Source organism: Zonotrichia albicollis, chromosome 21, assembly GCF_047830755.1.
Source record: "Zonotrichia albicollis isolate bZonAlb1 chromosome 21, bZonAlb1.hap1, whole genome shotgun sequence".
Lineage (NCBI taxonomy): Eukaryota > Metazoa > Chordata > Aves > Passeriformes > Passerellidae > Zonotrichia > Zonotrichia albicollis.
Genome location: NC_133839.1, coordinates 8,704,533 through 8,727,044, shown reverse-complemented (window position 1 = coordinate 8,727,044; position 22,512 = coordinate 8,704,533). Strand labels below are relative to the sequence as shown.

At 46.7% G+C, this 22,512-nt stretch overlaps 3 protein-coding genes across 7 annotated transcripts; 2 read left to right on the top strand and 1 right to left on the bottom strand.

The window, feature by feature from the left end:
* Window positions 1-21: 21 nt before the first annotated feature.
* SURF4 (surfeit 4) lies at window positions 22-13,577 on the top strand. Of its 4 annotated transcripts, XM_074556149.1 has the most exons (7): window positions 51-191; window positions 1,206-1,282; window positions 6,947-7,133; window positions 8,203-8,279; window positions 8,871-8,914; window positions 9,827-10,013; window positions 10,687-13,577. In XM_074556149.1, exons 2-7 carry the CDS (start codon window positions 1,256-1,258, stop codon window positions 10,951-10,953), a joined length of 789 nt encoding a protein of 262 aa, XP_074412250.1. In that variant the 5' UTR covers window positions 51-191; window positions 1,206-1,255; the 3' UTR covers window positions 10,954-13,577. The 4 variants fall into 4 exon arrangements, with proteins under 4 accessions (XP_005494169.1, XP_074412250.1, XP_074412251.1 ...); XM_005494112.4 differs by lacking the exon at window positions 1,206-1,282 and having other exon boundaries at window positions 22-191; XM_074556150.1 differs by lacking the exons at window positions 51-191; window positions 1,206-1,282; window positions 6,947-7,133 and adding an exon at window positions 7,157-7,211.
* A 982-nt stretch (window positions 13,578-14,559) lies between these two features.
* On the bottom strand, window positions 14,560-16,875 carry SURF2 (surfeit 2). Its single transcript, XM_074556649.1, has 5 exons — window positions 16,768-16,875; window positions 16,214-16,368; window positions 15,896-15,999; window positions 15,310-15,501; window positions 14,560-14,771 (listed from the first exon to the last, which is right to left on the bottom strand). The coding sequence occupies exons 1-5, from the start codon at window positions 16,873-16,875 to the stop codon at window positions 14,560-14,562; spliced, it is 771 nt and encodes a 256-aa protein (XP_074412750.1).
* A 3-nt stretch (window positions 16,876-16,878) lies between these two features.
* Window positions 16,879-22,198, top strand: SURF1 (SURF1 cytochrome c oxidase assembly factor). Of its 2 annotated transcripts, XM_074556148.1 has the most exons (9): window positions 16,894-17,057; window positions 17,730-17,811; window positions 17,919-18,046; window positions 18,388-18,470; window positions 19,240-19,431; window positions 20,318-20,390; window positions 20,766-20,928; window positions 21,454-21,535; window positions 21,725-21,926. In XM_074556148.1, the coding sequence occupies exons 1-9, from the start codon at window positions 16,971-16,973 to the stop codon at window positions 21,789-21,791; spliced, it is 957 nt and encodes a 318-aa protein (XP_074412249.1). In that variant the 5' UTR covers window positions 16,894-16,970; the 3' UTR covers window positions 21,792-21,926. The 2 variants fall into 2 exon arrangements, with proteins under 2 accessions (XP_074412248.1, XP_074412249.1); XM_074556147.1 differs by lacking the exon at window positions 21,454-21,535 and having other exon boundaries at window positions 16,879-17,057; window positions 21,725-22,198.
* The last annotated feature ends 314 nt before the right edge of the window (window positions 22,199-22,512 follow it).

Below are 22,512 nucleotides of genomic sequence, written 5' to 3'. Positions count from 1 at the left end.
GTCCCAACTCGGAGGCCCCGCCCCCCGCGCGCCGGCGCGGCGGCGCCTTCAAGGCCCGGCCCGTCCGACGTGGCAGCGCCTGCACCGAGCGCGGCCCGGCCCCGCCACCGCCCCGCCCGCCCCGAGCCAGCCCGGGCCCCGCCATGGGCCACAACGACATTATGAACACCGCCGAGGACTTCGCCGACCAGGTGCGTGCCTGCTCGCCTCCCCCCCCTCCGCGCCCGCCCGGCGGCCTTTGTGCGGCGGGGCCACGCTGAGGGGCCCGGCTGAGGCAGGCCGGGATGGCGGCGGGGTCGCTGCCGCCTCGGGGCCGCGCTGCGGCGGGGCGGTGGGGTTATGGAATCATAGAGCCGTGGAGTGGTTTGGGCTGGAAGGGATCCTAAAGATCGTCTCGTTCAGCCCCTGCCATGGGCAGGGACACTTTCCACTGGCTCAGGCTGCTCCAAGCACGGTCCAGCCTGGCCTTGGGCGCTGCCAGGGATCCAGGGGCAGCCACGGCTTCTCTGTGCCACGGCCTCATAGAGGAGAATTCCTTCCCAATACCCAGCCCAAGTTTCCGCTCTTTCGTTGTGTACCGGTCTACTTTGCCTTCTCACTGCCTGTTTCTGTTTCCATCCTTCCTGTAAGTTTTCTGTAAGTTGTTTCCGAGGGCACCCCGGGCCCGGCTCCCACCGCCGCGGGCCCAGCGGCCGCCCCTGCCCTCGGACACCGAGTTCTCCTTGGGAACAGCGCTTCTCTGGGAAGGGATTAAATGGAAGGAGAGCAGGAAACCTCCCGGGCGGTGGAGAGGGCACCGAGAGGTGTGAGCTGGCAGGGATGGGACCGTGCTCGGGTTATCCAACCTGACAGGGGTTGTTAGGGACAAATTCCTCCCTGTGAGCGTGGGCAGGCCCTGCACAGGCTGCCCAGAGAAGCTGTGGCTGCCCCTGGATCCCTGAAGAGTTCAAGGCCAGGCTGGACAGGGCTTGGAACAACCTGGGTTAATGGAAGGTGTTCCTGCCCACAGCCGGGGTTTGGAACAAAATGAACTTAAGGGTCTTTCCAACCCAAACCATTCTGTGATTTCATGAAACCCTGATGTATTTTCTGGAAGCCCACACTGGAAAAGGTTGGTCAGCACCGTGGTGCTGTGCTCAGGATTGGGGCAAAAGGAAAGTGAACAAGCTGATGTTGTCTTGTAAACCTTCTTACGTTTATTTCAGTGGAGGCCCGAGTGATTTCTCTGTTAAATAGAAGTTTGTGATCTCTTACAATGTCTGACAACAGGATTATTTTGAGTGTAAGTAGTTGCTCTGCTGGGGATGGTGTTGCAAAGATCTTCACAGTCATGGTGATTCATCTAATCGACAATGAGAAACAGCAAGTAATCATGTTCAGCAAATTGGCTGGAAAATCTGATTCTGCCTGGTTCTACAACCACTGTGATTTAGTGTGAGTTGTGTGGTGCACGATAACACGTCACAGCTCTGAGGGGGCTGTGCTGCCTCTGTCTTTCACTGATTTCACCGGGAAAACCTGTTCTGCACTTCCTCCCCACCCCCGGATGGATGAAGGAAATTTAGAGTTTAGATTTAGAGTTTTAGATTAAAGCTTTTTGTAGCGTGTGGAATATTCAGTTTAAGGGATATCTGGATTATTTTGGTCATTCTCTGTTCACCTTGTCCTCTTGCTCCTTTAGAGAAGAAATAAACCATCACTGCAGTGTTCACATTTCTTGCCAAAATTTGCAATGCTTGTCCTGGCCTTTTTATAACACCTCTCTATTTATTCCTGTGGGGTTATTTCTAGATGTCCTTAACACCCCTTTTTTCACTCTGCTGAAAGCTCTTTTGTCCAGCTCAAATGTAGTTTTCCTCCTCCTGAAGTGAGTTTTAAATGGCACAAACTCACTTGTGCTTGGCCACATCCTGTTTAAAGATGAGGCTTGCCTTAAGCTGCAGAATTTAGAGTTTTGCTCCTCTTACCAGCAGATTGCAAAAGCATTTTTATGGTGTCCTGAGTAATAACTGCTGTGATAATTCTGCCTGGTAGCTCAATCAGAACTCTCAGTGCTGTGTGTGCTGCTAAAGCTCAGTGTCACACCAATGTAGGAGTGACTTGCTAAACACTAACCTTTGGTATATATTGTGAAGTTAACACTTGGCATTGCAGGAGCTGTTAGTTCATCTTGGATTTAAAAAAGTACTTGGAATGTTTGGACTGAAACTGTGTTGAAACTCCCCTGGTGGAGGCTGGACAATGGCTGTGCTGGGAGCTCAATGCATTCTCAGTGAAATTCTTCCTTTTCCACTCTCTGTACTAGTGCTCAACATATAATGAGCCTTAATTTCTGTAGCATAAAACCCCTGTGGGAGAATGTTAGAGTTAATTCCATGGCTTATCAGCAAATCCTGAATGTCTCTTACAAAAGCAAGAATAATCTGTTCCTTAAATTCAAACAGCAGAGCTTAGCTTTTCCCAGATACTGTAATTTCCCTTTGAATTAACAAATTATGCCCTGGATGCTCAGCAGTAGTGAGTGGCTGTTAATCCAGAGGTGAGCTGTGCTAAGTTGTCAGTGAAAGGGTTTGTCTTACTTCTCCCAAGGCTGCATTCCCCTTTTCTCATTGAACTGGGGAGCTGAACTTGCAGGAGAAAAATTTGAGGATTTTTTTCCCACTTGGTTCAGTTATGTCCACGTTCTGGTTGAGTTGAGGCAATACTGGGGGTGAGATTGTGTTAATAGGCTGCTCTGAGCTGGAAGGAATTGCAGTGAGGGGACACTAACAGCAGTGTTACTAACTCAATAATTTACATCCTCAGAAATTAAGCTGATTTTTAGTGATTTTTAAAAAATATTTCTTGGCAACCTCTTCAGTGGAGCCACCAAGTACTGAAAATAGCTGGATCTGGAGCCTGCAGAGAGTGTTTAGGATTGTCTCTGCTTTGTAATCCCTTCCTAAGAGGGAGCAGATCTCAGGCAACTTTCCTGGTGTCTGTAATAATCTGTGGGAATAAATCCTTAGGAATGTGGGTGCTTGGCATTTCTGCTATTAAAAAAAAAAAAAAAAAAAAAAATTCCTGAACAAAAAAGCAAGGAGACTATTGAGTCATTGCACAGCAGTGAGAGGGCTGCAGGGACAGCCAGACTGGGGGAGTTTATTTCATTTTCCAAGATAAATGCTGATTTATCTTGCCCAGATAATTCTGATATAAAATCACAGAACCATTTGGGTTGGAAGGGACCTTAAGGGTTCTGCCCCTTGCATTGGAGCTTCCATTCTCCCAAGTTGCTCCAAGCCCTGTCCAACCTGGCCTTGGGCACTGCCAGGGATGGGGCAGAGCCTCCCCACCCTCACAAGGAGGAATTTCTCCCTAATTTCCAGCTTACATTTTAGTTTGAACCCATTATTTTTTGTCCTTGATATCCTATTTTGCAAAAAATGGAAGGAAGAAAAAAAATTTCATTGTTAGTCTGAACTTTGTCAGTTAAATTAAAAAAAAAACTGAATTTGGAAATATTCTCTAAAACTTTGTCATGGCAATGCACTGATTGTTTATCATTATAAACCAAGTAGCCTGTTCTGGTTAGGCTGAGGAAAAAGGAAAAATTTTCCCATGAAGAATGATAGTAAAATGCAATAAATTACTAAAAGTACCATTTTAAAGGTTTCATTAATAAATAGCCTTTTGGAAAAGGGAATTGCTATAAAGCACGCTACAGAAGGGAAGAGCATTGAGAAATCTTCCTGCAATTAAAAACCTAATTAATATTGCTGGCAATGCTCTGGTGGGTCAGAGCCCTTTTCCTGCCTTTGGAAATAATGGGAAATCCTATTCCCAGCTTTTTACAGTATTTGTAGGCACTGGGCTAATGAATGTGATGGGTTTTGCTGTCCCTATGATTTTGGGGTGGGATCTCTTTGAGTGAATGTATCCAAGCTGGTAAAAGTGATTTTTTTTCCTTTGTGGATTGAGCATCCTTTCCCAGGAATGGTCAGTGGTGTCCCAGAACAAAGCAATCCCTTAAAAGTGTTGAAGATTTTTGGGATATGCCTTATCAGAAGCTCCAGACTCACAATGCTGTGCAGCTCAGGAGGGTTTCTGTACAGATGAGCAGTGTGCTGTTCCTCCCCATAATCAGAATTTCCCTAATCCATGAATACACAGGAAAAAGCTTTGTGCCTGGACAGAACATACCTGCAAAAATTCCCAACTCATGTCCATTTATTGGACTTGAAATACCTGTAATTGTACCATGCTTTATACACTTTTATCAAAACAGAGTGGACTTTCAGCAAATTTGAAACTGTTGGAGGTTGGCTCCAAATGAATCATTTTATTGCCTCTCTTTTGGTCAGGCCTTTATGGCTTTGAAAATTTCAGTCCCCCTTTAGAAAAATGGGGGATTGAGCAGAGCTTTGATTGAGGGATCCCTGGATCTTCTTGTACATCTTTGGTTGTTAAACTTAAAGGAGCATTTAAATCTATATTTGCCTTTCTAATCCCATTAGAGGGGGAAGTGGCAACACAAAGCCCCTCTGGCATATGTCAGTGACTTGGCTGCCAGCACACAACCAGCTGTTCTTCTTTAAAATAGTTTTATTTAGCATTTTCTTGTCTTTTCTCATGATGTTTCACTTCTTCCAAGGAGACAGCACATGTGGAGAGCAGTTGAGCCCAGAGCAGAAAAAGCCCTGCAGTTTTTTAATGTTGTGAGTTTAATGCTGCCACCTCCACCAATGGAGGTGTTTCAGGTCCCATTTCTTAGCTGTACATACCAAACTGCAGTTTTCCCATTTGTGCCACTTTATCTGTGTGAATCTGAAAGGAAGTGGGCTCAGGGTGCAGCTTTTGAGCCTCACAGTGCTGCTGCTGTGCAAGGCTAAACCCAGGGTGCCTGGTGCTGTTCACTGAGTCCCACTGCTGGAGCCCTCCTGTTTCTTGTCATTTATTCCCATCTTTAATTAAATTATTGGAGTGATTTACACCCAGATCCTCTAATTGTGAGATCACTTGATGCCTGTTACATTCTCTTCCTGTAGTTATGGTGTAGTTGTTCTTTTCCTTTCTCTCTGGATCTCCTGCTTCCTTTGCCTTGGCTTTTTGTTCCCACAGGCTGTTTCTGAAGCTTATTTGAGTTTGCTGTGTGCAGGGGTTTAATTTGAGTGCAGCTCCAGGAGCTGTGTGTGCTCTGAGGTTGCTTAGCACTGGAGCTGCCATGGGCTGCAGCTCCTCTGACCTGTCTGGAGCCCATTGGATGTGTGCACTCGTGTTCAATTCCCTCTGTGTGTGCCAAGAGAACAGGTAAATGTTAAATGTCTTCTTGGATCCTTCACCTGTGCTCTTCATGGTTCAAGGGAAGGGGAAAATGAGGACAACTCCCACTTCAAAACAGCAAAGATGAGGCCTGGAGGAAGATATTCTCCATTTGCTGCTTTTTTCAGCCTTTCAGCACTGTTTTTATCCTTTCCTTACAGATCCCCAGCACTTGTCTTCTTTCATTTCTTTCTAGACCAAAGTTCTTTGTTCTGTATCTTACAAACGACTTCTGGTTTGTAAGAACTTTATTCTTAGTATTCCTCAGCAAGTTTCCTCGACCTCACAGTGAAACCCAGGAGGGAGGAAAGCTGTAAACCAACATGTGTGTCTCATTCAGTGAGTGACAAAGATCAGAAATTCTCTTCTGACTCATTCATCCAACTGTTGACATGGCTTAAAAAAGCCTGGAGTGGCAGCCTTCAGGAGGCAGAGTACAGCTGCACTTAAATGCACTTGATTAAGGTGAATTTTGACCCTTAGACTCTGGATACAGGTAGTACAACAGTGCAGTTTGTTCCAATATTAACTATTTAATTGATCATTAAGGATGTTTGCTGATTTTTTTTTTTTTTGCTTGTGATAATCTGTAATTGCACAGTGAGCTAGGCTTGTCATTTGCATAGCTTTTAGTATTGACTGATTGATTGCTGCTGGCAGGAATAAACTGTCAGAAGTGGCTTTTGTCTCCTTCCTGCTGGAAGTCTCAATTAAGTAATAACCAGTGCTGCCTAGAAAATGGGTTGGCAATTAGACACTTGTCCTAACCCAGAGCAGTAAGCTTTCCTGTGCACCCCACAGCCCTATAGAACACAACCCTCTAGACTCTGGCAATTTTGTGTTTGTTCCTTTAATTGTTATAATTACAGAGCAAACTGATCCAGGAGCCTGCAAGATGAAGGGGGCCCAGATACATCTTCCATTCCCAAAAACTAAAGCTCAGCATCTGTTGCATGATGATATCATTTCCTTTTAACCACTGCACTGAGCTGTGGCTGTAAACCTCTGTTTCCTTTCTGCAGAGGATGCTCCTTTGAATGGAAATAAAAACCTGCCCAGGGGACAGAGGGTGCAGTTCATGCAGTGGTTATGTGGAGCTAAGATCTGCTGCTGCTCAAGTACAAGTGCTTTGTTTGCACTGAGCTCTTGGAGGGAGTTTGGCAAATAATTCAGTTTGTTATTTTTTTAAAATTTGTACAGAATTTATCTTCTCTCAGCCTGGCTCCCTGAATCTGGGTTGTTCAGGGTGCTGAGTGCCTGAGCACAGGGGTGGGAGCAGGATTGCCCTTTCAGCTCTGGGCTATCTGATAGCTGAGCTGTAACATGAAACCCTGAGATAGAGAAACTAAAACCAAGGTCAGCCTTCATTAGTGAGAGCTCCATCAAAGCACAGTTCCTATTACACAGAAATGTGCTGCTGGATTCTGCTTTTTTCCAACTCCTAGTGCAGTGGAGAATGCCAACAGGTTTCCCCTGCTGTGTGTGAAGAAGCATTTCATAAATCCAAATCCCAGTTTCTCTCTGGATGTCGGTGACCCTGAGTGCATGAGAACTGCTGATGTCAGTGTGCAGAGAGCAGGGCTGTGTTATCCCTGCAGTGCCCCTTCCCCTGCCTTCCCTGCTAATGCCCTGTGTGTCCCTGCAGTTCCTGAGGGTGACCAAGCAGTACCTGCCCCACGTGGCCCGGCTGTGCCTGATCAGCACCTTCCTGGAGGATGGCATCCGCATGTGGTTCCAGTGGAGTGAGCAGAGGGACTACATCGATGGCACGTGGAACTGTGGCTACTTCCTGGCCTCCATCTTTGTCATCCTAAACCTCTTTGGGCAGCTGAGTAAGTGACTCTGGGGCTGGAACTGTGGCTCTTTCCTGGCCTCCATCTTTGTCATCCTAAACCTCTTTGGGCAGCTGAGTAAGTGACTGGGGCTGGAACTGTGGCTCTTTCCTGGCCTCCATCTTTGTCACCCTAAACCTTTTTGGGCAGCTGAGTAAGTGACTCTGGGGCTGGAACTGTGGCTACATCCTGGCCTCCATCTTTGTCATCCTAAACCTCTTTGGGCAGCTGAGGAAGTGACTCTGGGGCTGTTCAGCCCTGTTACTCATGGCAGTGTGGGATTCCTCACTGATTTCTGAGCTCAGAAATGATAGTACTACATGGGCTGAATGAATTGGAAAGAGCTCTGCATTGACTTGCTTCAGCCTTTCCTGGAAGCAGTCATAGAGAGCTTTTGTGACACGCTGCCTCTGAGTCACAGATGCCAAGAATCCATCAGGTCAATCTGGTTTCAGTTCTGTACATGCACCCATGTATGCCACACCCAGAGTGCTCTGAGTTAAATATTCCTGTTCTTTTAAACAGGGCAATGTTGAGGCTTTCTCAGCTTCCTGTTTTTATGGGCATTCATCTCCAAGGCAAAATCTTATCCTGGAGAGGGTGCATTGAAGCCTGAGTGAGGTGCTTGTGTCAGAACTTTTTCCAAATTTTTCCAGGAATCAAAATAATCCCAGAAGGAGTGCACTGCTGGGTGGGTTCAGGCTGTCAGAACAGCCTTTCCTTCAGGAGAGAGGAAAAATCCTGTTCTGTTTATATTATGTCCCTGATTTACTGTGCCTGATTGCCAATTTCTTATCTTGTGTCTTGATTTAGATTTTTTGTCCTCACTATTTTTTGTAGAGTCACTTTAATTTAATGCAGTTGCCAGTCCTCATGTTAAAGTGACAGAGGCTGTTGGTGCTTTCTGATGGAAGTTTTGAGAAAGGTTTTGGGTTTTATCCTTTTAAGGAAAAGGAATAAAAAGCATGATGGACCTAACAGTTATCTCACAAAAGAAAAGGGAAAATCCAAGTTAGCATTCCTGCAGGAGCTTTTCCAAGTGTAACTGTGCTCAATTTCCCCACCTCAGGTGGCTGTATCCTGGTGCTGAGTAGGAACTTTGTGCAATATGCCTGCTTTGGACTGTTTGGAATTATAGCATTACAGGTAGGAGGCTTAAATCTTCATCCCTTCTAAACTGTGCCTTTCAAATCTCTCTTAGCCCCAGTACTCCCAACATGTTTAAATATAACTTGCAACCCTGGAATTTTTCTCCAGCCTGGCTTAGTGCCAGTCCTTGATGGCATTGAACTATTTTGCTGCTTCTGTTCTCCTGATGTGCCCAATAATGTAATTGCAATTAGTCAGCTTGGAGACATTCACTCAATACTTGACCTTGACCAATTTAGCAGAAGTAACTGGCAATTTACCTGGATGTCACTTAATGAGCCAAATGTGGAATTTGCAGTTGCTTTGGCCTTCAGCTGTGTTCCCATCACAAAGGATCCTATCTAGTAGCTTCCTTCCCCTGCAAAATGAGGGAATTTTGGGGGCCCTAAAGCACAAATCAAATTCTGCCTTCCCTTCCCTGTATTACATGGATTCATTACCACACTGATGTAATTACCTTGTTTCCCTCACTATATTGTATTTATAATCAAATTGTGCTGTGTCTGCTGCAGACTTGAGATTGTAACAGAAATTCAGAACTTCAGTGTCATTTATATGGTGTTTTAACCTGTTTTATTCTTTGCCTAGACTATTGCATACAGCATTCTATGGGACCTGAAGTTCTTGATGAGGTATGCCTGCTTCTGGAAGTTTTTATGGAAACAGAATGAAAACTGACACTTGGGGGCAGAGAAAGTGACATTTGTACATAGTATTTACTAGAAAGATTTTACAAGTGATGCATTTACATTAAAGAAGAAATGACAGCTTTTGAAAAATCAGGGGAGTCTGTGTTAAACTATAGGCAGCAGGCTCAGGAAGGGAAAGAGTAATCCTAACCCTCTAGGATCCAAGTGCTACTGCTGCTAAGAACTCAACCAACTGTCTGCACTTGATCAGAGTTGCTTTTATTTCCTAAATGGCTAAAATAGCAACTCTGCTTCTGCATGACTGTAGCCATTTTCTCAGAAAATACAGCATGTGGTCACTGGAGTGGTTTCTGGGATTTTAAACCTCTTAACACCTTCCCTAAGGAGAAGACAAGATTGTAAACATGAGCTTTCCTGCCAGGCCCTGAGTGATGGCTGGCTGTTGCCTTTGCACCCCTGTGAGGGGAGGCCAGCACAGGAGCTGCACTCTGGGCTTACTACAGCCCTGTCAATGTGTAACTTGCCAGCAGTGCTGCTGCTCTGTTTTCTCAAAGCAACCTCTGAACTACTTTGGCATATGTGGCTAAACCTGAGGTACAGAATAACTCAAACACAACGAAATTTGTGTTGTAACAACCCCTGAAGCAACTGTGCCTGGGTGGTGGGTGCTGGACTTCCCTGGCAGGCTGTGTTCCCATAAATCCTGGCTGTGCTCAGTGCTGCTGGGGCTGGGAAGTCTAACACAGACCAACACATCCCACAGTGCACAGCAAGTCACTCCTCACTCACATAGATCCTCACTGAAATTGTCAGATAAGACTTTACAGATAAAGATCAGTGCAAGCTGTACTAAACTGCCTTTTTTTTTTTCTTCCTTTTTCCCCATTTGTGTAGGAATCTTGCCCTTGGGGGAGGCTTGCTGCTGCTTCTGGCTGAGTCCCGCTCGGAGGGGAAGAGCATGTTTGCTGGTGTCCCCACCATGAGGGAGAGCTCCCCAAAGCAGTACATGCAGCTGGGGGGGCGTGTGCTGCTCGTCCTCATGTTCATGACACTGCTACACTTTGACATGAACTTCTTTTCCGTAAGTATCTCAGCATTAAAGTGTGAGTTGAGCAACTAGAATGTAGCACCAGTCTGCAGGATCTGCTCAATGCTTACTGAAATCTCTCAAATTTGTGGTGGTGTTTGCAGGGGTTCCAGGATGAAGGAAGATATGAGAATCTTGACTCCATGTTTCAGAAGGCTGATTTATTATTTTATGATCTATATTACGTTAAAAGAAAATGCTATATTAAAACTATACTAAAAGAATAGAAAAAAGGATTTCATCAGAAAGCTTAAAAGGAATAAAAAGGAATGAGAATAAAATCTTGTGACTGATCAGAGAGTCTGAGACAGCTGGACTGTGATTGGCCATTAATTAAAAACAACCTCGAGACCAATCACACATCCACCTGTTGCATTCCACAGCAGCAGATTAACCATTGTTCACATTTTGTTTCTGAGGTCTCTCAGCTTCTCAGGAGAAAGGATCCTAGCAAAAGGATTTTTCATAAAATATGTCTGTGACAAAAATTAATACTTTAGAAAATACTATTAGGTTATCTGTGCCATGACAACTGAACTTATCCAAGCTCTGCATCTATTTAAAAACTCTGCTCTGGTGTATCTGTTTTTATTTTATTTTGATGTTGGTGTAACTATTTAAGAACTGTATAAGTAAATGGCTTTTTTCATGGCTTTTTTCCTTGCAGATTCTGCAGAACATTGTGGGCACAGCCCTGATTATCTTGGTGGCAATTGGCTTCAAGACTAAGCTGGCTGCCTTGACTCTGGTCATCTGGCTCTTTGGCATCAACATCTACTTCAATGCCTTCTGGACCGTCCCAGCCTACAAGCCCATGCACGACTTCCTCAAATACGATTTCTTCCAGACCATGTCTGTCATTGGAGGGCTCCTCCTCGTGGTTGCACTGGGTCCTGGTGGAGTCTCCATGGATGAGAAGAAAAAAGAGTGGTAACAGGAATAGCAACACTTCTTGGGACATACTGTACTAAAGTCCAGAACTGATTCTCTATGGATTCAACAAAAACTGCCAGCATTTTACACGTACATGCCCCCTTCCTATAAAAGGCACAGATGTTTTGAATTTGATTTACTGTGGCACCAGTAATACAATAGATAAAATCCTATTTCTTCAAGGAATGTTGCCTAGGCTTATTCTAACTTCCTAGATTTGGAACTAACCCAAGAAACCTGCATTTTGCTGATGCTTCAGTGAATTGCAGTAGAACAGTTGCTGTCTGGAATGTCAGCAATGTCTTAAAATTTGCAGAAAGGTGAGCAGATACAGCTGGATCATTCAGTGTGGTGTTGGGTTGTAGCTATAACTAAAAAAGTGGATCCCCTTTCTTGCCCTTATCAAAACTGTCTTGTGCATAAGGAGTTCCATGCTGGTTATAGCATTGCTTATCAAGGTGGAAAGCAGCATCAAAAAAACCCCAGAAAATCACTGTTATTTTGCTGCTCAGAGGCCTGTAATTCCCTTTTGTTCAGCAGGGAAGGGTCTTTCCTGCTCCTGAACAGAAAGCAAAAAGAAAACCCTGGAAGTAGTTGTACTCCTTTCTGGGTAAGAAAAGGGAGAGGGTTTTCTAACATGTCCCAGTTCTGCCCTTGAGGGGAACAAGGGGAAATCCTGTATTGTTAATCATGAATCCTGTATTGCTAATCAGATTTAAAGGAAGTGGGGGAGATAATCCTGAAGAGACAGAACGTTAGATTCTGTGAAAATTCTGTGCCAAAAGAATTCTTTATTCTACATTCTTTCCCCAAAAGTTGCCCCTCTGAATTCCCAAGAAGGGAGCCAAGTTGTGCTGCAGGTTCCCTAATAAAAGCTCCTTTCTGCTATTAACCAGCTTCCATCCATATATACCCCAAATTCATATTTGAATTGCAGGTTAATGGTGAAAAATGTCTCGAGAATTACAGAAACTCCCCTTTTCTGTGCACTCAGTACTTGCCAGATGAGAGCAGTCAATCTCCTAATCTGTAGTCTTTGCTTCTTAGATTCACTTCTGTCAGTCTCTTGGCTGGAGGAGTCCCAGCTGACTGAAGAGCTCTCCAGGACAGAGAGCTCAGAAATCCTCCTCTGCCACCTCACAGCACCCTGGGCTGTGCAGGGTGCAAGTGTGGAAATGGCTCCTGTTCCCAACTCTGCAAACGGTTCTAGCTGAGGAATGGGAGTGCAAAGCCTGGGCAGTGGAGAAGCAGCCAGGGGTGAACCTTCCCTGGGAGGAGCTGAGGAGGGTGAGGAGAGGAAGGCCCTGTTTGGCTTCTCAGTGCCACGACCTCTGTGCCATGACCATGCTCAGTGCTGCTCAGGGGAGGCTTTGTGTCCTCTCTTAGTCTAGGTGTGAACCTGTTTCACTAGATTGTGGAAGAATTCTAGACAGCATGAGCCCTACCAAATTCCTGCCATCACACTGATTCCTTGCTCTGTTGCCTCCCCTCTTTGTTCAAGGAGGAATTCAGCTGAACATCTCCAGTGGGAGCTGTTCCCCAGGGTCTCCTGATAAGGACACTCACCTGGACAGTTCAGTTAAACAGCTGATTTTTAGGAGAGAAAACTGGGCTGAAAGAACTAATGCAAAATAGAAGAGCACTGTTGAAAGTTCAACCAGTGATTTCATCATCTTAAGGGGATAATAGCCTCTGTAAGGGCAAGATGTGCTGCTGCTGGAGGAAGCCAGTTGCTATCCCCTAATAATTAATAATTAGGGTTGGAAGGGACCTCTGGAGATCATCTAGTCCAACCCCCATGTCCAGATTGATGGGAGGGGGAATTCAGCATTAAGGTCAGGTCACTGATGGCTTTCTTTTCAAGGAAGTTTTGCAAGAGAAATCTTCACCTCAGTGTTCTGTGTTCCTGACTCTTCCTGCCTGAACACACTGGTCCTTTCAGTGCCAGATCTGCAGCACAGGAGCTTTCACTGTTCCTCTGCAGGTCTTACAACGGTTCTAGACTGATCAAGGCAGCCACTCTCTCATACCTGAACTGCTGTTGATGTTCATAGTATTTATAAATGACACAAACTACTCCTGCAAGTAGCCCCTTGTCTTTCTCAACTTCCTTGTGTCCTGTCTAAGGAGCTGGATGACAGACTAGTCTGAAACATTGACCAGTTTCCTCTGCAGAAATCAAGTCCCCTTTCCAACACAAGACCCTAGAAAAGGAACTGTTGCTGTCCCCTGCAGCAGGAATATTTCAGTATTCCAGGGACACAGTTAGGTGGAGGGCATTATCAGATACTTCTAGGCAGCACAACGTGCAGATTTATTAACTGTGAGTCCTGATACAGAAGATTCTGGTTTCCTACATACACTGCTGTACTTGTGCATCTCCCAGAAATTCAGTGACCTCTCCCCGTGGCTGAGAAGCTCTCACAAGCAGGATGTCAGCTACCAATTGGCTCTGCAAAGTGTTCTGGAATTCATTCTGAATATATTTTTGCTTTCTATGTGGAAAAAAAAAAAAGAAATAAGTATAAATTCTCATTTTATGCTGTATTTTGTACCTTAGTTGTGTTTGAAAATGTTTTGATTTTTGAAAACAATCAAAATAAAACAATGGCATCTTTGTATCCACTTGGGGTGTGTGGCTGGTGATGCTCCTGTGCTTTCCTGCCTAAGAAAAACCAGCTTTCTGTAAGAAACTGAGCTGAGCTGCTCTCCTTTCCTGCCTAAGAAAAACCAGCTTTCTGTAAAAAACTGAGCTCTGGACTTGACTACAGCAGCCATCCTTCCCTCAGTGTGGGGCTGGATTGAAGCTCTTGGAATGCAACTTACTTCCAGCCCACGATTCCCCTCCACACCTGAAACAGAACTGGAAAGAGCAGACACTTCATCCTGTGCTCCCACTGGAATTGTTACACAGCAGACTTCAGCCAGGTATTTATCATAAAATTTATTTCCCATTGGTTGCCTTCTTGAAGTTTTTGGGTTTTCGGTGATGGCTCTTGAATTTCTTCTTTACAGGGCCTGTCTGTTTCTGTAGGGAAAAATAAAAGTTAATCAGCTTATTTCCAACATGCAGATCAAGCCTTGCCTGAGACAGCTTAAACAGAAACTGAGTGTGATCTCCTTCAACAGCCAGAATGAGCCCAAGTCTGCCCATGGAGCCAGGATCCTGCAGCTCAGCAGCCCTTTCTGATGGTTTCATTAGGTACAAACTGACAGGCTCCCTGCAGCAATGAATCCCAACTTTATCCAGCCCTGACTTTCTACTTTGACACATTTGTAAAGTAAGGCAGTGGCTGAAAAAGGGTCTAGAGGGACTCTGTGACTGCAAAACAGTTCAATTTTTTGGTGTATTTGGAGAACAATTACAGAACCCACAGGACACACATCATCTTTCCTTCTCTGATGGTGTGGGGCAGGATCCCAGCCTAGATGAGCTCTTTGTACAGGCAGGAACATCCCTCACTCCCTACCCAGAATAAACATTGCCATAAATACGGCAGGAATTCACACCTTGGGATGCAAGTCACTGTCTGGCGCACACAGGGAAAAATTATTCTGAGCAGCTTTGCACCTTCTGCTGGTTCCCAGACAGGAATAGCTGGCACACCTACGGGCTGGGATCCCAGCTCCACAGCCCCTGCTGCTGCAGGCACAGGATGACTCCCACCTTTCCTCTCTTGCCAGCTGCTCTGCTGCTGTCCCTCCTTGCCCCGTGCTCTCCGTTCTGCTTGGTGCCATCGTCCTCGCTGTCTGTCACAAAGTCATCGCTGCCCTTTGTGCTCTCTACAGCTGCTGGGTTTTTTTCTGTGAAGAGTGCAGCTAAAAAAGATTCAGCTCAAAATCAGTTCCCTGTGCACACAGGCTCTGCCTCCCCTCACTTTGCTTTAAAGCTGCTTCCAGTCACCACGTGTCACTACTGAAATACTTGGGAAATAAACATGCTGGTGTTTATTGGAAATGTGCCTTGGTGCTCTTTCTGTTCCCATTCTGGGAATGTCAGCACAGGTGGTGCCACGTGTTACAAGATGGATTTGCACCTCCAGATCTAAGTCAGGAGAACGGCCTGACCACCTTCTGTCAAGGATTTGCTGAGAAACATGGAAAGTGGAGATACTTAATACAGCAAATCCCAGCAAATTTTGTATCCCTTCCCTCACACCTTGCATGATCCAACTTGTTATTAGCATTAACTGTTTCTTATTTGGTGGAGGTAAGCTTTTCCAAAACCCAGGACTCCCAACTGGATGAAGTCAGGTGCCTCTGGCACACCAGCATCAGCAGCAGTGTAAAGAAATCGGGAGACAATTAACCAAGCAACTCCCTTGAGGACATGGATGTCACCAAGGCTCTCACTCACGTGGGTACAGGTCGCTCATGCTGTCGTCTGTGTCCTCTCCATCCTCCTCGCTGGATTTTGGCTCCCAGAACTCCTCTTTCCTGTGACCCTGCCTGCTCCCATTTGTTTGGTCATCAGGGTGCTGTGCCTGCTGCTTCTTCTGTCTCAGGCAGGCAGGGACGTACTCCACTCCTTCCCTCTGGCATTCCTCATCTGAGAGAGAGGGTCAGGCAGCACTGAGCAGCTGCCCAGCCCCTCAGTCCTCCCATTCCCAGCTCAAGCTTGTAGGAAATGCAACTCCAAAGTCCAGCATGCTCCAAATATACATCTACAGTGACACTATGGACCAGGGAAGATGTTAATACAGATCACACACTCCCTGGGGGAGTTTCACAGCTAATACTCTTACAGAAGGATGTTCCAAGGTATTTGCTAGAAGCCAATTGCCCCCTTCATCTGAGACCTTCCTTTCTAGCTGAGTAGGACACATAGTAACACACTGCTGTCAATTTAAACAAAGCTGTCCCACCCACGTCAGAGATAGGATGGAATCTCAACAGCTCAGGAAAGAAATGCTGCCTGGTACAGCTCCAGAAAAGCTACTTACACGTTTTCAGGGCCTTCTGGTAGCGCTTCCCTTGGACGTGACGCAGGACATGCTCTGGAAGCTTGTTGATGTGTCTGAGGGTGAGCTTGCAGAACAGCTGGTGTCTGACAGACACAGAAAGGACCAGTAACAGAGTTAAAGTGTGCATGACTTCAGAACTTTTCACTTACAAGCATTGCGAAGTTGATAAATACTTTATAAAGCCTTTCCCAGTCTCCCCAAATCCATAAAGACCTAAGAGCTTTGTAAAGCCCAACCACTTTATGTCTGAGATTAAACAAAGTGTAAAGCACAACACACAGGAGGGAGAATACGTACAAATTCTTCGTGCTGGGCACTATGTGGGGCTCAAACGTGCCATAGTCGAACTCCCTGGCTGCCTTTATGAGCCGCTGGTACTTCTTACCGCTGGTGTAAGCCTGCAGCTCCGACAGGCGACAGGGCAGCTCGTGTCCTGTCAGACTGCACCTCACCTGAAAAACACATTGATGGTCAGGAAACCCAGGGGTTTATCCCACTGAATGTCAGAATCCACTGGGTTGGAAAGAACTTCTGAGATCAAAGAGTCCAACCTGTGACCGATCCCCACCTTGTCAACCACACCATGGCACTTAGTGCCACGTCCAGTGCTTCTCCAGGCATGGGGACTCCACCACCTCCCTGGGCAGCCCCTTCCAATGTCTGATCAGCCTTCCCTCATCCATACCCGGCTGGGGAGGGCAGGACAGACCAGGGCCGGACAAACCCCTCGGGGCAGGAGCTCGCTGGGGCCGAGCCCATCGGGTACCACGCGGTGCCGTCCCCATCACGGCCCCATCCCCTCAGGATCCTCTCGGTGCCCCCCAGCCCTCACAGCCCTCCCACGGCCGCACCTTGCCCGGCCCCGCGGGGCTGAGCAGCGGGTGCTGCCTCAGGAACAGCCGCTCCGCCTCGGGCACCTCCGTCACGGCCGCGCTGCCGCCCGGGCCCGGCGCCGCCATCGCGAGGGGCCGGGCCCGGCCGCGTTTCCCGTTCCGGGCCGCGGGCAGGGCGGGGGCAGCGGGGCCGGGCCGGGCCGGGCCGGGCCGGAGCTGCCATGGCCGCGGTGGTGCTGCGAGCGGCGCCCAGGCTGCTGAGGGAGCGGCGGGGCCCGGGGAGCCTCGGAGCAGCGGGGCCGGGACGGGTAAGCCGCTGATCCTGTCCTTCATTCCGCCCCTTGATCGTGTCCCCTGATCGTGTCCCATTATTCTGTCCTCTGATCATGTCCCATTATCCTGTCCCCTCGTCCTGTCCCTTTCTCTCTTTTCCTGATCCTGTCCCCTGTTTCAGTTCCCTGATCCTGTCCAGTCGTCCTGTCCCCTGATCCTGTCCCCTGTTTCAGTTCCCTCGTTCTGTCCCCTCATCCTGATCGAGTCCCTTGCTCCTGTCCCTTCACCCTATTCGCTCACCTGTCCCCTGATCCAGTCCCCTCATCGTGTCCCCTCATCCTGTCCCATTATCCTGTCCCCTGATCCAGTCCCCTCATCGTGTCCCCTTATCCTGTCCCCTGTTTCAGCCCCCTGATCCCATCCCCTGTAGGCCATTGTTTCTGTCAAGAATAGATTAAGCTGTTGAGTGTTTGCTGGTAGCATAGATGGAAGTTCCTTGCTCTGCTATAGGCAGCTCCGTAACGGAAATTTTATCTTATTCAATTTAAATTATAGCCTAACCCATAGTGTTTCACAGGGAGTTGCGCATTTGAGACTTAAATCAGTGGATAAAAAAATATTTCACGCAATCATCAATCACTGATATCACCTAAATGCAAGCTTTATAAAGCAGCAACATTACAAAGGATCTTTCTTATTCCGTGTAGGCATCACAGTGCTTGATCAGAAGAACATTTTTTGGATGTCCTCTGACTAAGGGAGGTTCTGGTCTGATTCAAAAGACTAAAGGTATCTGGGCCTCTGCCCTGTTTCACCCTAATACCAAGATGTAATGTTTCCTGCAGGAATTTGGCATTTCTTCTCTGAATCCTGTTCTTCATTCTGGTTTTCTGTAGATGTTTGTTTGAGGTTCTGCAGACCACAAAGTTCCACAGCAGCTGCTGGCAAATCTGGAGAGGATGCCTTGCTGAAATGGGGCCTTCTCCTCGTCCCTCTGACCACGTTTGGTCTTGGCACATGGCAGGTACAAATAAATATTTCATTTTTTCAAAAAATGAGCACTTGAGGACTGTCAAGTTTTTCCATCTGTTTGATCTAGTTCAGACAACAGGCAGGTTAACGATTTGCTGTTATTTTACATTTCTGTTTTCCAAGTGTCCACTTGTAAGTCTTTAAAGGAAGCCTTGTTTTTTTACACTTTTATTTTAGTATAAATATTTCCTCAAATTAAATTCATGTCTCCAATTACCCTGATTTAGGCCAGGTCTGATGATAAAATTATGACCAAGGTTTTAAGGCTTGCTGGGGTTGTCACATTGCTCTGTTCTACCCTAAGGAGTTTCTTTTGTGTTTGTTTATTTCCAGGTTCAGCGGCGCAAGTGGAAATTAAATTTGATTGCACAGCTGGCATCAAGAACCAGAGCAGATCCCATCCCTCTGACATTAGAGTATGGAAACGGGGATGGTTTGTTGTCTACAGAGCACTGGCTGGGAATATTAGATGTGGACTGTGCACTAATGAGCTTGTGCTGAACTGACCTGCATGAAAATGAAGGGATGCAATGGAAATCAAGGATGTGCCAGTAAATTAGAAAGAGATCCTGATAATTTATTTATTTTTAGTAAAAGGATATGTCAGTTCTTTCCTGTGGGATACTCTAAATGCTTGGGGAAGGATGAATCTCTGTTCAGGAGAATGTGGGATATAATTCATGGCATTTTTAATCTCACTGGGGAAGTAGGACTTGGGTGTCTGTGGTGTCCCAAAGGAATTGTTACTGCAACAGGGAATCTTGGAGCAACAGCAGGACATATGGAGCAGTTGTGTCAGATGTGAGAGGGATTTTTAAGGTCATTTGGTCACCTGGCACAACACTCAGAAGGGCTCAGTTGTTGGATTTCATGGTGTGGGATGGGAAAGAAACACTTCCCATGGCTGGATGCACAGGCAGTGAGTCCACCTGCTCTGTGATACCTGGGTTGCAGATATTGTGGAAAATAACTTCTCCCTGCATGCTCTTGATCATCTCTAGTTGATTCTCTGGGACAGCTGAAATACATTAAGCCACATTCCATGAGCTGTTTGTCTTCTGCCTCTGTTTGCCAACAGGCTCCATCGGAGTGAACCATTAGGGAAAAGGAGAATCCCGCAATAAAATCTCCTGATTGAATTCACGTAGCACAGCCGTGATTTTGGTTTTTTCTTGTTCCTTGCAGCCCCATGGAGTTGAAGGAGTTGGAGTACAGGCCCGTGCGGGTGCGGGGGCGCTTTGACCACTCCAAGGAGCTGTACCTGCTGCCCCGCTCCCTGCTGGACCCCCAGCGCGAGGCGCGCGAGGCCGGCAGGATCTCGTCCCACCCCGAGAACGGAGCCAACGTCATCACCCCCTTCTACTGCACAGAGCTGGGGTGAGTCCAGGAGGGCCCTGCTCCACGGGGGCACGCACTTCTCCTTGGAAAATCTGAATCCTGGTGGTTGGGTTTGTATCTGTCACTCACAGAATCACTAAAGATGATCAAATCCAGTCCAGCCCCAGCACCTCAGCTAAACCATGGCACCCTGTGACAGTGGTCACAGGGGTCTTCAGGTGAGGGAAGAGACAAGAATGTTGACTCCATGTTCAGAAGGCTTGATTTATTATTTTACAATATATATATATATTACATTATAACTATACTAAAAAGAAATAGAAGAAAAGGTTTCCTCTCAGATGGCTAGCTAAGAATAGAATAGGAAGGAAAAGAATGGTAACAAAAACTAGCTGTCTCGGACTCTGCTTGAGATAGCTCAGCCTTGATTGGCCATTAATTATAAACATCCAAGGTGGACCAATCACAGATGCACCTGTTGCATTCCACAGGAGCAGATAACCATTGTTTGCATTTTGTTGCTGAAACTTCTCAGCAAGAAGAATCCTAATGAAAGGATTTTAATTAAAAGATGTCTGCAACAGCACCCAATTCCACATCCAGTCTTTTCTTAAACACATTCAGGGATGGTAACTCCACCACCTCCCCAGGCAGACCAGTCCAGAACTTTATCACCCTTTCTGTAAAAAAACTTCTTCCTAATATCCAACCTTTATTTCCCTGCCTTAAAAGGTATCTCTCAGTCTGTGACATCACTGAGGCTCCAATTGAAATTGTATTTAAATTCCTTTATAATGTGCATTTGGGTGACAGTAAAAGTGGCAGCAAACACGTGGGTTGCTTCTTTCTTTGGTCTTTAGTTCTAGGCAGCTGCAGGAATAAATTCCCTTCCACTCCTGAGCAGTGCTTCTTTATGTAACTCTAGGGTCACGATTTTAGTCAACCGAGGATTTGTGCCCAAGAATAAACTGAAACCAGAGACCAGGCTGAAGGGACAGGTAAGGGGGATCCAGGGAATGGGGGGTGTTACTTTGTGCCCCTTGGTTACCCAGAGGCACCACTCACCAATCCAGAAAGGCAGGAGCTATGTTCAGCATCATGGGAGGTGATTTAATTAGACATTGCACTTTTCAAAGACAACAAACCTTTAATTCCCACCTTTTTGTTAAGTAAATAACGTGTTTTACAAACAAGGAGCTGTTCTTGTTCTGCTTTTTTCCCTGCTGTGTTACAGCACTGCCCCTCTGCAGGGAACAGCCACTTCATTTATGCTCAGACCCTTCAAGTGCCACATTTTCCTGACAGGACTTGATGTGTCAGAATATGAAATCAATCTTGAAACATTCCTTTTTTCTTTCTGCACTGCTCCTCAGATTGAAGATGAGATTACTCTCACAGGGGTGGTGAGGTTAACAGAAAAAAGGAAACCCTTTGTGCCTGAAAACAACATTGAACAAAACCGCTGGCACTACCGGGACCTGGAGGCCATGGCCAAGGTGACCGGTGCTGAGCCCGTCTTCATCGATGCAGATTTCAGTAAGTCACAGAGGGGCCCAGCCCCACATCCAATTTACATCACTCTCCCTCCCTTTGCCCTCAGTTCTCTTCCTGTGCTCTGCCAGCTCACTCTCTTGAAGGTGACAGGGAGCCTACGAGACAGCTGGACGAGGACTTTTGTCAGGAGCATCAAAGATAGGACAAGGGAGGTGGCTTCAAACTGCCAGAAGGCACGGTTGGATGGGATATTGGGAAGGAACTCTTCCCTGGGAAGGTGGGGAGGCCCTGCACAGGGTGCCCAGAGCAGCTGTGGCTGCCCCTGGATCCCTGGAAGTGTCCCAGGCCAGGTTGGACAGGGCTTGGAGCAACCTGGGATAGAGGAAGGTGTCCCTGCCCATGGCAGGGGGTGGAATGAGATGAGCTTTATGTCCTTTCCAACCCAAACCATTCTGGGATTGTGAACTTGGGAACACCACCAGATTGATCACCTTCTTCCCTTCTTAGACACAGTGCAGCCCCACACTGTGCAGGTAAGGATTCACCTTGGCTGTGTTGTCCCCACAGAAAGCACAGTCCCAGGGGGACCCATCGGGGGCCAGACCAGGGTGAGCCTGAGGAACGAGCACATGCAGTACATTGTCACCTGGTAAGGAACCAACCCCAGCACATCAGTATTGCCACCTGGTAAGGGACTTCCTCTGGAGGAGCCCTTGAGGTACAAAAGGCCAGTTTTACCCTCAATAGCTTGTGCCAGGAGGGTTGATTTGGTTATTGCAGCTGTCTTAAGGAGGCCCAGTCCACCCTGGAAAGGTGCCAATGTGTGATTCTCTCACAGGTACGGCTTGTGTGCTGCAACTTCCTTCTTGTGGTACAAGAAATTTATACAGAAGGTACCTCTGTGAGGGGAAGGAGGAAACATCTTTGTGCTACAGTCAAGAGCAGACTTTTATGGATGACAGGAGCCTGATCACTAAATACTTGAAGCACCTGGAATTCCAGAGCAGTTTGAGCAAACGTTATCAAGCTGCAGACTTGAAGCAATCCCTGCAAACCGAGCTCCCACCAGTGTGATTTGGCTGCAGCTTGGGAGAACTGAACTTCAATAGTAATCACAAAAATACATTTTTCTATTGGGGTTGGTTGCAAACTACATTTTAACATCTCCATTTTTTTTTTCCTTAAGACAAATCCAGAGGATTTTGTCAATCGGCCTCTTTGCAGCAAGTAGTCCTTCCTGAAGTCAGGAATGGCTCACAGCAGCTGCAGCAGAATAAATAAAGGCCTTCAGGTCTTTGCCTTGTGACTTGCATCATGCATCTTACATGGAACAGCAGCAAAGCTGAATTAGAGGGTACTGTGGACACTCAGGTCTAGCTGGGGAAGGCAGCCTGTGGCTTTGCAAGATGAGGGCTGGCAAAAACAAGCAACTACCACAGCTGGAGCCTTGGTAGCCTCCATCCACAGTGCCACAGACCAAGTGTGCACTCAGGAAACTCCTGATTCTTCCCCCCTCAGCCTGCCCTCACTGCAAGGGGCACTGCAGGTGTGGAAGGCTGTACCACTGTGTGTAACCCATACTGTAACCCAGTCCTAAACAAGGAGAAATCAAGAGCTATTTCCAGT

Excerpts from the sequence above, each read along its gene's own strand:
- SURF2 (XM_074556649.1), bottom strand. The coding sequence starts at position 16,875 with ATGGCGGCGCCGGGCCCGGGCGGCAGCGCGGCCGTGACGGAGGTGCCC. Across the intron at positions 16,369-16,767 it reads GCCCCGCGGGGCCGGGCAAG|GTGAGGTGCAGTCTGACAGG; the intron begins GTGCGGCCGTGG and ends TGTGTTTTTCAG. Across the intron at positions 15,502-15,895 it reads CCAGAAGGCCCTGAAAACGT|ATGAGGAATGCCAGAGGGAA; the intron begins GTAAGTAGCTTT and ends CCTCTCTCTCAG.
- SURF4 (XM_005494112.4), top strand. The coding sequence starts at position 144 with ATGGGCCACAACGACATTATGAACACCGCCGAGGACTTCGCCGACCAG. Across the intron at positions 8,915-9,826 it reads GACCTGAAGTTCTTGATGAG|GAATCTTGCCCTTGGGGGAG; the intron begins GTATGCCTGCTT and ends CCATTTGTGTAG. Across the intron at positions 10,014-10,686 it reads TTGACATGAACTTCTTTTCC|ATTCTGCAGAACATTGTGGG; the intron begins GTAAGTATCTCA and ends TTTTCCTTGCAG.
- SURF1 (XM_074556147.1), top strand. The coding sequence starts at position 16,971 with ATGGCCGCGGTGGTGCTGCGAGCGGCGCCCAGGCTGCTGAGGGAGCGG. Across the intron at positions 17,058-17,729 it reads GAGCAGCGGGGCCGGGACGG|GCATCACAGTGCTTGATCAG; the intron begins GTAAGCCGCTGA and ends TATTCCGTGTAG. Across the intron at positions 18,471-19,239 it reads CCCATCCCTCTGACATTAGA|CCCCATGGAGTTGAAGGAGT; the intron begins GTATGGAAACGG and ends TGTTCCTTGCAG.